General features: G+C 36.9%; 2 protein-coding genes across 4 annotated transcripts in view; both read left to right on the forward strand.

Annotated features, from left to right (window-relative positions):
- Positions 1-11,845, forward strand: part of LOC311290895 (interferon-induced very large GTPase 1-like) — a 31,995-nt gene extending 20,150 nt beyond the window's left edge. The window contains exon 2 of the mRNA XM_084409638.1: positions 5,385-11,845. Within this exon, the coding sequence (XP_084265764.1) occupies positions 5,470-10,182 (4,713 nt within the window). The 5' untranslated portion in view covers positions 5,385-5,469 and the 3' untranslated portion in view covers positions 10,183-11,845. The remainder of the gene's footprint in view (positions 1-5,384) is intronic.
- The window catches only part of LOC311290897 (uncharacterized protein), an 88,128-nt gene that overhangs the window by 38,598 nt on the left and 37,094 nt on the right, over positions 1-12,436 (forward strand). The gene's annotated exons all lie outside the window — the stretch shown is intronic.

Below are 12,436 nucleotides of genomic sequence, written 5' to 3' on the forward strand. Positions count from 1 at the left end.
ATAAGACACGTTTGCAAAGGCAAAAAAAAAAAAAAAAAAAGTCAGTGTAGTCAAAAAAACAGTGTAGGTCCTATCAGTCATTTGTTGTAGTCCTTAAAAACAATTTCTTAAAAGCAAAAATCTCTCTTTGCATTGAACCACTGTCTCATCCGTTATTGAGAGTGTTATGTTGTTAATGCACTTTAAAGGGAGTTCACCTAAAAATGATAATTCTGTCATAATTTACTTACACTAATGTTGTTCCAAACCTGTATGAGAAACTCAGTTAAAGGGATAGTTCACTTTGAAATTTATTTTTGATATGTTTTAGCTTACCTCAAGGGCATCCAAGATGTAGGTGTCTTTGTTTCCGCAGTAGTTTCAATTTTGATATTTTTAGGTCAAACCGTTCTTGTCTGTCAGTCATATAATGCAGGTCTGTGGTCACTGGCTCAAAACACAAGCACAGAGTCCAAATTAAAACAATTCCCCATCGTCCAAATGAAACAATTCCCCATCGTAAGTACACATTGATGGCCTAAGACACGAAACGAGCGGTTTGTGTGAGAAAACGAACAGTATTTATATCGTTGTTATCTCTTGAAAACAGCACACGTCTAAATGATCTGACGGCGCGGGCGGGTATAGATATATACATAGATGTCGCCTTGGATGCACCAAGGTGGAGACAGTTCTGTTTGTAACATGAGGCCAGAAGAAGTGACAAGTAAATGAGAGACAGGTACAAGAAAAATACGCACACTTTATACATACATTATATATATGCTGTATATATATATGGTCATGTTTTAGTTTAAATTCCAATAACACTAGTACTCCACTTTACTTAGTGTATGAGGCTGATGATCCTTGGTGTAAGGGAGAGGCAGAGAGGTATTAGGGAAAATGAAGAGAAGGAAAAGGGAAGTGAGTGTACGTTCAAGAGAAAGCCTTTAATTATTTTACACGGCCCCAGCCTAAGGATTTAGACCAATAAATGTAATTTAGGAAAAAATAGGGTTGTCCGTGTTTCTAAATTTTATTTGGGTGCATAGGATGGCCTGGATGGTGCAGAATTTGCTTATCAGGCCACTATGAAGTTGAAATTCAGAGACAATTGTCTAATTCAACCTTTTATAAAAAATTGAGTACAAATCCTGTGATTAATTTTAAAACATCTGTACATAACACTTTAAAATTGTTTGTAGATTCAGGTTTGTTGACGAAAGCTGAATATGAATATATGTGTGTCGAACATCCGATTACACCGGTGTTATATACACTGCCCAAAATTCATAAACCTTATAGTGATATTCCCTCTGGGAGACCTATAGTGGCAGCAATTGGGTCTCTTACAGAAAAAAATTCAGCTTTCGTCGATTTTCATTTACAACCTTTGGTGATGTCTTTGCCTTCTTATATTAGAGACACGGTGCATTTTATTGAACTTGTTAACAATGTGAAATTACCGGATTGTCCTGTTCTTCTAGTCACTATGGATGTTGAATCGTTGTATACCAATGTTCCGTTTCAGGGTGGGCTAGAGGCAATTGAATTTTTTCTGAATCAACGGCTTTGTCAAACTCCTAGTACTGTGTGTTTGAGTGATTTGGCAAAATGGGTACTTTCACATAATTATTTCTTGTTTGGGTCTGAGTATTATTTGCAGATTTCGGGGGTCAGTATGGGATCTAAGATGGCCCCAAGTTTTGCATCTTTATTTTGTCGCATGTTTGAACATCAATTTGTGTTTAATCCGGTTAACGATTTTTTAAAGCACATTCTTTTATATGGAAAAGATACATTGACGATGTTTTTCTATTGTGGAGTGGCACTGAAGCGGAGCTATTAGAGTTTCACAATTTGGTAAATAATAAATGTACTGCGTTAACATTTACCATTGATTTCCATCAAGAGAAAATGAATTTTTTGGATGTGCTTGTTCTTCATACCACGTCGGGCATTGAGACCACTTTGTATCGGAAACCTACTGATCGTAACACTATCTTGCACGGACAATCCTATCATCCGGTGTCATTAAAACGTTCGTTACCAATTTCTCAATTTAGTCGGATTCGCCGTATCTGTAGCAGTGATGATGATTTCCAACAGCAGTCACATATTTTATCAGAGAGATTTAGACATCGATCGTATAAAGAAGAGTGGATTCAGTCTGCAGCGAGTCGTTTTAAAGATGTGTCACAAAAAGAGAGTCTAGTTAAAAAATATAAAAAAAACGGAATGTCGTGTTAATTGTTATATGCAATATTCGCCTGTTACCAAGGATGTTAATAATGTTTTATCTAAACACTGGCATATTGTAGAGAGTGATCCCAATCTTAAAAAATGCTTCGAAAAACCACCTCGTTTAGTGTATAAAAAACACCTAACCTTCGAAATATTTTAGTTAGAGCGGATTTAAAACCAGCTCCTCACTTCTTGAATAAAATACCTCATGGTAATTATAGATGTGGTAACTGTCAACAGTGTAATTTTACATATACGACATCAACTTTTACACATCCTCATACGGCAAAAACTTTTAAAATTCGAGGCACCATTTCGTGTAAGACGGCCAACATTATTTATATGCTGCGTTGCCCTTGTGGCTTATGTTACATTGGTAAGACTAGTAGACCTTTGAAGAATCGCATTTCTGAACATCGATGTGCAATTAGACACCATGATCCAAAAAGTCCAGTTGCACAGCATTTTGCAGCTTTTAGACATTCAGTTTCTACTCTTCAATACATAGGCATCGAGGTAGTTAAGTATCCACGTCGTGGAGGTGACATTGATAAATTGCTTTTACAGCGTGAGGCTTTTTGGATTTTCACATTAGACATGTTGTCCCCTAGAGGACTTAATGAAGATTTTGATATTCGTCCATTTCTTTGAATTGTCATATAGATGTGTGTGTGTGTGTGTGTGTGTGTGTGTGTGTGTGTGTGTGTGTGTGTGTGTGTGTATTTCTCTTTTTTTTTGTATATAATACATCAAAGGTTTTGGAGTGATTACTTTAATTTAGTTATTTTGATGTATATATGCAGGTATCAAGAAAAGTGTTTTTTAAAGTGCATATTAATAATGATACTGTTGTATTTTCCATAGTTTTTTAATAATTTTTGTGTGTGTATGTATATATATATATATATATATATATATATATATATATATTTGTTTTTCTTTTTTCGTTTTGTATTGTTGTATTGATTAGTAACATGTTTGGACGTGATCACCTGGAGATATAAAGGGTTGCACATCTGTAGTCAATTTGTCTGATGAAGAGCCTGCGTGCTCGAAACGTCACATACGCTATGCGATAGTTGTCTTGAAAATAAATATTTTTGATAATTTTGGAGCTTAGGTGTTGCCGACTTTATACTTTATCTTTTCACTTGTTGTTTTTTAGTCGAGCACCCTTTTGAGACTGATGTGCGTGCTTTTGTTTCATTTTTCTTCATAATTTGTTGATTGCAATAAAATAAACACATAGTTTATTAAATTTAAAAACACCACACATAGTAAAATTGTTGTTATAAAATCAAGGGTCAAGAACCCAACTAAAGCAAACACTGATCACCATCGTGAAACATCAAATGAAACTCAATAAACCATCATCATATAAACCTCTGCTAATTCTCAATAACAACTTTTGTAGACGTCTTACAGAAATAAAGTCAGTCTGGTTAGTAATAAGTAAAGCTGGTAATGCTGTTTGTGGAGTTGTTTAATCCTCCTCTGCTGAGATCTTGAGAGATGTAATGTCTTTTATCTTCAGCTGATTTCATCTAAGGCTGTGGTTGAAGTCAGTTGTAGTTTGTGTTTCTCTTTGCTTCAGTAATTTTGCTCATTAACAGCAGGTGTTCGTCACTAATGCTCAGTTATTACTTAATTAATCACTTAATTTATCACATAATTAATCACTTAACTTCTTGACTGCAATGTATATCTAAAATTAAACAAATTAAGGTAATCAGTGTCCTCAAATGAAATGAGTTAGCTTAACTTTTTGGGTTTTTCAGTGTGAGGAAAAATGCATTGTCGATCAGCGCCACCTTGCGTGAATTAGCCGAAGGAGATCTATCGTTTCGCGTTCGGTGTGAAAGTTCCATTCATCAGCGATCCGCCTTGTTTTATTGCGTCAAGTTTAGTGTGAAAGGGCTTTTAAAGGGATAGGTCACCCAAAAATTTAAATAAGCCTATGATTTACTCACCCTCAAGCCATCCTAGGTGTAAATGACATTCTTTTTTCAGACGAATACAATCAGAGTTATATTAAAAAATGTCTTTGTAATGGCAGTGAATGGCCGGTTTCCATTAAGTCCATAAAAGTACATAAAAGTGCATCTATCCATCATAAAAGTACTCCACATGTCTCCAGGGGGTTAATAAAGACCTTGTGAAGCGAAGCAATACATTTGTGTAAAAAAAATATCCATATTTAAAACTTTATCGACTAAAATAACTAGCACTGACAGACAGCCGTGCGCATCGATTTAGGGCGAAAGACTAACCCTTGAACTTGATGCACAACGTAATGACTAACACGAAAGCGCAGAGGATAGAGCAAAACAAAACATATATCACGAATTAGAAGTATAAATCGAGAACTTTTTGAGAGAAATGTCGGAGGAACTTGAGTTTGTTGCCCAGCCCTGCTTGTTTGAACCGCGTGAGTCGTCACAGCTTACGCTACTCCTACGACATACATCGCCAAGTGTTACTCTTTTGACGTGAGTCGACTTGCGTATTTTTCTTACACAAATGTATCGCTTCACTTCAAGAGTTCTTTATTAACCCCCCAGAGCCGTGTGGAGACCTTTTGTCATGGATGGATGCACTTGTAAAGACTTCAAAACAGAAACCAGTCAAAAATACAAAAGATATAGAAAGAGTTAAGAGCCCAACTAATGTAAACAATAATCAGTTATGGTGACTTCAAATAAAATAGAGTTAAACCTCTCTTAGTTCGCAATAACTTTTGTAGACTACTAACAGAAATAAAGTCAGTCTGGTTAGTAATAAGTAAAGCTGGTAATGCTGTTTGTGGAGTTGTTTAATCCTCCTCTGCTGAGATCTTCAGAGATCTTGTGTCACATGGGCACATAACCACTCTGTGGGAAGCAGAATTATTGCTGGTTGAGTAGGGGATCAAATACTCAATCAACTGCTAATCATTTTATAACCTTTATATAATGTGTTTTTCTCTGGATTTACTTGTTGATATTTTGTCTTTATCAGTTAAAATAAACCTAACTTAAAAACTATAGACCCTTCCTTTCTTTGTAAGTGGGCAAACTTACAAAATCATCAGGGGATCAAATTATTATTTTCTCCACTGTATATTTGTTCCGTATAAAAGTTATTTCTCAAAATAAATTTAATATTTGCTTAATCAACAGGGGAAACAAGGACTGTGGACAATCAGGAGTCTGTCCTGATCAACACCATCATTACAACAGGAAAATACTGAAAAAGACGGAAAACATGACGGAAAATCTGTTTCACAAACTTCATCTTGAAGTCGGGAGTCTCAATAACCTGAGACCAGCAGATGTTCTTCAGATAACTACACATTCTTTACAGTCCAATGAGTCTTGTGCTGAGGAAGAGCTGGTTCAGACTTTCCTTCAAAAACTATTGATGATGAACTACAGAGCAAGATACATCAAAATTAAAGAGGGAGAACCCAAAACCAGGAGTGAAAATGTTCATGATGTTTTTGAAATAATGGCTCTGTCAAACAAAGGAACGAATCGATCTGATCAAATTCACCCGATGGATGTTCAGATGGCTGTGTTTCTTTGTGCTGATGATTTCCTGAAGCAGCTGATGGTCATTAAACTGTCTCAGTGTCAGTACGCTCTGCCTCTGCTTGTTCCTAATCCATTCACACAACAGATTGAGTTTCCTCTCTGGACATTCAGACAAATCAACAAGAGCTGGAAGACGAGAAACCCCAAAAATGAAACCATCAGTCAAACCCAGCTGATCTACAAGGCACAAACTCCAATGGTGTCATTCTTCAGGTTTGACTCTGTGTCTTCATCCAAGTCTGAGCTGATGAACAGTCTGATCAATGAGAAACACAACACGTTCTTCCACAGGAACTGCCCAGGCAGCAGCAGAACCAGAGTCCTGATGGATGGAGTGGTGGAGATCGCCTGGTTCTGCCCCTCTGGGAAAAACACGGATCAATTCAATGACTATGTTGCGTTCTGTAATCTACACGGTGATGCAGGAGACCATGAGAAACAGCGGCTGATCCTCACTGAAATGTCCTCAGTCAATGTTGTCCTTCTAGCACAACTTGACAGGAATTCCAGAAGTGCAAAAACAATCCAAAACCTGTACACAAACACGAAGCCACTCATATTTCTTTTCACTGAGGATGAATCTACTATGATTAAGACAGGCAAAGGAAAATACAAGATTGGTATGAAAGATAGAAATCAATCAGAAGTATCTGAAAATCTCAGAAGAGCTATAAATGATTGTCTCTCAGAATCATCTTCCACTTTCATACTTGAAGATTTGTCCGAACACACAGACATCAGAGTAGATGAGAAAGATAATGAAGACTGCAGAAGAGGAAGAGAAGCAGCACAGTCAATGATTAGTTTGCTGGTGGAGACAGATCTGATAGGAATCAAAGAATCAATTCTGCCTCATCAGGGAAACCTGTGGCATCAGTGGAGTCAGAAGAACAAAGAGCTACACCGACCTCGAGGAAAGGAAATAGAAAAGGAAAACATTAAAAACCAAACAAAGCTGAAGAAAATCCGTAAACAGCAGCATGAATCAAACATCAGTGAGTTTATGAAGCTCTTCATTAGACAAATGAACTCACATAATAAACATGAGAAGATGTTTTTCATTAAGTGGCTCGGAAACCTCCTGGATGAATATACATCAGCTGATCTTTCTGATATACATCACAAATATGATGAAAAGTGGGCAACAGTCTTAAAACTGAAAGAGAAACATGATCAACCTAAACAACTCATAGCTGAACAAACTGAACTTGAGAGAATATCTGAGGATCTTCAGGCTGCAGGCTTTGGTTTGGAGCACATCATGAGGGAGATCGGTCAGATCTATGAATCATGTTCATCTGTGAAGGAGAACAAGAAAGACCTGCAGGTTCACTTCTCTTCTCTCCCGAGTCTTGCAGCAGAGATGATGATCTCTGGATTTCCACTGGAGCTGATGGATGGAGATGCTGCTCATGTTCCTGTGATCTGGATCTCTGCTGTTCTAGATGAACTCGCACAGAAACTGGGAGACCAGAGAGTCTTTGTGCTGTCAATTTTAGGGATTCAGAGCTCTGGGAAATCCACCATGCTGAACGCCATGTTTGGACTCCAGTTTGCCGTCAGTGCTGGCAGGTGCACCAGAGGAGCGTTCATGCAGCTGGTCAAAGTCTCAGGCGAGATGAAAAAGGAAATTAAATCTGACTATATTCTGGTTGTTGATACTGAGGGTCTTCGTGCTCTAGAACTGGCTGGAAAATCAACAACACATCATGATAATGAATTGGCCACATTTGTTGTAGGTCTTGGACATCTGACCTTGATCAACATCTTCGGAGAAAACCCATCTGAGATGCAGGACATTCTTCAGATTGTTGTTCAGGCCTTCATGAGGATGAAGAAGGTCAGACTGAATCCCAGATGTGTGTTTGTGCATCAGAACGTCTCAGACGTCTCAGCTGGAGAGAAAAACATGGAGGGAAGAAGACGACTGCAGGAGAAACTGGATGAGATGACAAAACTCGCTGCTAAAGATGAAGTCTATGATGCAGATCGTTTCAGTGATATTATTAGATTTGATGTCCAGAATGATGTGAAGTATTTTGCTCAGCTCTGGGAGGGAAGCCCACCCATGGCACCACCAAACCCGAACTACTGTGAGAATATTCAAGACCTCAAGAAGACTATTATATCTCATGCCTCAGAATCAGATGGAATAAAGCCGGAAGACTTAAAATATCGTATTAAAGATCTCTGGGAGGCTTTATTGAATGAAGGATTCGTCTTCAGCTTCAGAAATTCTCTGGAGATTTCAGCCTACAGGAAACTGGAGACTGAATACAGCAAGTGGTCCTGGAGTCTTCGCAGCGCCATGATGGAAACTGAGAATAAACTGCACAACCAAATAGAAAATAAAGCAATTGATGAGGTTGAGGAAACTGAACTTAAAAGAGAACTGAAGAAAACAAGTGAAGAAGTGAAAAAATCAATGACAGAATTCTTTGAGAAAGACACAGATAAAGATACGCTGATTCAGTGGAAAACATTATTTGAGCTCAAAATCAAGGATGTTCAGGAAAATATTGTGAGAGAAACAAAGAGGAAATTAAATGAGGTTCTTCAGCAGCGAGGCCTGAAGAAAAAGATTGATGATGAGAGGAAACAGCATGAAGACACTCTCTATGAAAAGAGTGAAGAACTTGCCTTAAAATTCAAAGACAAAGGTAACGATGAAGAAAGACTGAAGAAAGAGTTTGATAAGTTTTGGGAACAGTGGATGAAGATGATCATCACAGACAATCCAAAAATCAAAGACATTGATATAATGAGAGATGTGAGAGAGATCCTCAGTAAAGTGTATGAAAGTGCTCCTGTAGATCACTGGAGCGAGAGCAGTGAGAACAACAACATTTTCACTGTGCCAAATTATTCAGATTATGCTATTAACAAAACGTCCACAAAAGGAAAGTTTGAGGCTGTAAAGGGTGTTTACAAAGCAGTTAAAGAAACACTTGGATATACTCAAACTCTGTCTCCAGAAGATGAAGCCCAAATAAGATCATTAGTCGCAGATGTTGCTCAGAAGACAAACGAAATGATTAAGTCATTTAACATTTCAAAGACGGGCTACAACAAGAGCTACATTCAACAAGTTGCAGATGACATCAAGGCTAGAATATCAGCACATGAGAAAGGAGTAAAATATGTGTTCAAGAATGAATTCTTCATGGATTTGTCTTACTCCATCTTTAATAAAGAAAAAGAGATGATCACTGAACAACAGAGACTGTTCAGGGAAGCCAATGATCCTGTTCTCTATTTGGAGAAGAAGAGAGAAGAGTACTATAGTATTTTCCAGAAATACTGCAATGGATCTACTTCGGCTGCAATTTTTGGTGAGATCATCTGTCAGAAACTTAAAGAGCCCATTGAGCAGAGCGTCTACAAGAAGACTGCCAAAGAACTGACAGATGAAATTAAAACAAACTCTGCAGCACTGAATGGAAACAGATCAAGTCTGGAGAAACATATCCTGAAGGTACTGGCAAAAGAGGAGGATTTTGGCAAATACATGAAATACATTCATAATCCCAGAGATTACTTCAAGAGCTTCATCAGAGATGAGGTCAGTCAGTACATCAATGATAATTTCAGTAACAGTGTTTTACAAAAGATGGAGGAGAACATTAAAGTCCTGAAGGAGAAAATAATAAAAGCAGCTCGTGAATCTACTGAATATGTTCAAGCGAACAGAGGAGATGTTGGTTTGTGGAAGAAGAATTTCACACAGAAGCTCTCAGCTGAGCTGATCTTCTCTGAACAAGACCTCAGTGGAGTGAAACATCATGATGTTGAGGATTTCAACATCCTAAAAGATGTGATAACACAAGAACTTTCTGCTATAGTGTCTGACATCAGCAGAAGATTCAACACAAATACATTTCCTGTAAATCTGGAGCAAGATTTCAGACCAGATGAGATTCTGATTAGTCACTTCTGTAAGTGCTGTTGGGTTCAGTGTCCGTTCTGTAAAGCCATCTGCACCAGCACCATAGAAAACCATGAGGATAAACCACACTACACTGATCACAGTGTTCCTTTCCACAGAGTGGATGGAATATCAGGGATGTTTTTCAGGAATACAACAAACTTGTCTACTGGGATCTGCACATCATGTGTAGCAAGCTACTTTCTATCATTTTACCCTTATGCCTCAAATTCCTCAGTCTCATATAGACGATACAGAACAGCAGGAGGAAAATATGCAAAGTGGAGCATCACCCCTGATACCTCTGAGCTGCCCTACTGGAAGTGGTTTGTGTGCAAATTCCAGAAAGATCTGGAAAAACACTATCAGAAAACATTTGCGGGGGAGGGTAAGATACCAGCTGGATGGAGTTCATGCACACAAAAGGAGGCTATTGAGAGTTTGGACACATACTTCTAAATGTATAAATGAAAGAAGTTTAAAGGTCTTTGATTTGCAGTTTGAAAAAAAATAGTTTATGTTCATCACCACAGTGAATATGTTATCAATTCATTATACTTTACAGTCGTTTAAATAGTTTATTTACAACAAAAGTGATGGTTAATATGTGGTACATTTGCTATTTGCAAACTAGTCTTCACTGGTAGTGGCAAACCTGTAACAAACCTTTGATAACTGACTGTTTGAAAGACACTTCTGTGGCAAACCAAGTGGCATCATTGAAGACTTTCAGATGCAAAGATAATTTACATGTAAAAAAAAAAAAAATACAGACTTGCAGCATGTTTTCCAGAATTGTGATGAAGAAGTTGTGAAGTCGGACACTTTCTACTTTCTGTAGAGTCACCTGATCTACATTAAAGTCACACAGTTTGTGTTCATGCAGGCGAAACCAAAAGCCTTTGCTTAACTTTTAAATTGCCGCTACATTTTCTTGCCAATACACAACTAAGCAGAATGTTGTTTCTAAGCTGAATTTGTGCATGTGTTTAATAATGTGAGCAGTCATTTAATCTACAGAATATTTCATAAAGTATATGAGGATACGGGGTGTGATATACGATCATGTTGTGCATGTAAATGATACCACTTTAGATCTTATATAAATCTTGTATATTTGATTCAACATGTAGTAAAATTGTGTAGTCAGCAGAACTGACTGAAAGGTGAAAGGTGTTAGATTAGGAATTTTATGTTTAATGGTCATTGTTAGAGCATTCAAAAACAAAATGTTATCATGTATCCTATACACTTGGATTTGTCTTACTCCATCTTTAAAAAAGAAAAAGAGATGATCACTGAACAACAGAGACTGTTCAGGGAAGCCAATGATCCTGTTCTCTATTTGCAGAAGAAGAGAGAAGAGTACTATAGTATTTTCCAGAAATACTGCAAGGGATCTGCTTCAGCTGCAATTTTAGGTGAGATCATCTGTCAGAAACTTAAAGAGCCCATTGAGCAGAGCGTCTACAAGAAGACTGCCAAAGATCTGACAGATGAAATTAAATCAAACTCTGCAGCACTGAATGGAAACAGATCAAGTCTGGAGAAACATATCCTGACGGTACTGGCAAAAGAGGAGGATTTTGGCAAATACATGAAATACATTCATAATCCCAGAGATTACTTCAAGAGCTTCATTAGAGATGAAGTCAGTCAGTACATCAATGATAAGTTCAGAGTCAGTGTTTTACCCAAGATGAAGGAGAGCATTGAACTCCAACAGGAGAGAATAATAAGATCAGCACGTGAAACTGAGCAGAATGTGGTTTCTAAGCTGAATTTGTGCATGTGTGTAATAATGTGAGCAGTCATGTAATCTACAGATTATTTCATAAAGTATATGAGGATACGGGGTGTGATATACGATCATGTTGTGCATGTAAATGATACCACTTTAGATCTTATATAAATCTTATGTATTTGATTCAACATGTAGTAAAATTGTGTAGTCAGCAGAACTGACTGAAAGGTGTTAGATTAGGAATTATATGTTTAATGGTTGTTGTTAGAGCATTCAAAAACAAAATGTTATCAAGTATCCTATACACTGTTAACCCTTGGATGTAAAAAATGGCAAAATTCTGACAGTATCATACCATTTTCAATTAAAACAGTAATATACCTTAAAAAGCAATGCATTCTGGGTTATATTTTTCATTTTCAAGAAAATAGCCTACAGGAATACACTGTGAACTAGATAAAAAAGTTTGTAGACAAACTTTACGTTGGCATGAAAAAACTTTGCTAGAAAGTTTGAAGAAGTTTTAAAAGCTTGAAGTTTGAAGGTTTTTAGTTTTAATTAGTTCAAGTTTTAGTTTAGTAGTTTTTAAAGTTTAAATGTTTTCAGTTTGAAATAGTTTAAGCTTTAGTTTAGTATTTTTAAAAGTTTGAAGTTTGAAGGTTTTCAGTTTAGAACTATAGGAGAGAATGGAAAATGAGTCTTGATGGATTAGAAATAGTACAGAGAATGGCAGCTGATGGCAAAAAAAATGAATCATGGCATAGTTTATAATTATGTATTTGCATCCTTTTGATTTTATTTAAATAATAATATTTTCAAAATGTATGTAGGCAGATTGCTTAGAATCAATGTAAAATATGTTCATTGTGAAAACTATTAGATTTAATCAGTTAAAAAGTATGAATATGGTTTAAATATAGCTAGCTGTGGAACGAGCCAGATCCTATTAGTTACATTTTATGAGATTGG

The sequence above is a fragment of the Rutilus rutilus genome (assembly GCF_951802725.1).
Source record: "Rutilus rutilus genome assembly, chromosome: 5".
Lineage (NCBI taxonomy): Eukaryota > Metazoa > Chordata > Actinopteri > Cypriniformes > Leuciscidae > Rutilus > Rutilus rutilus.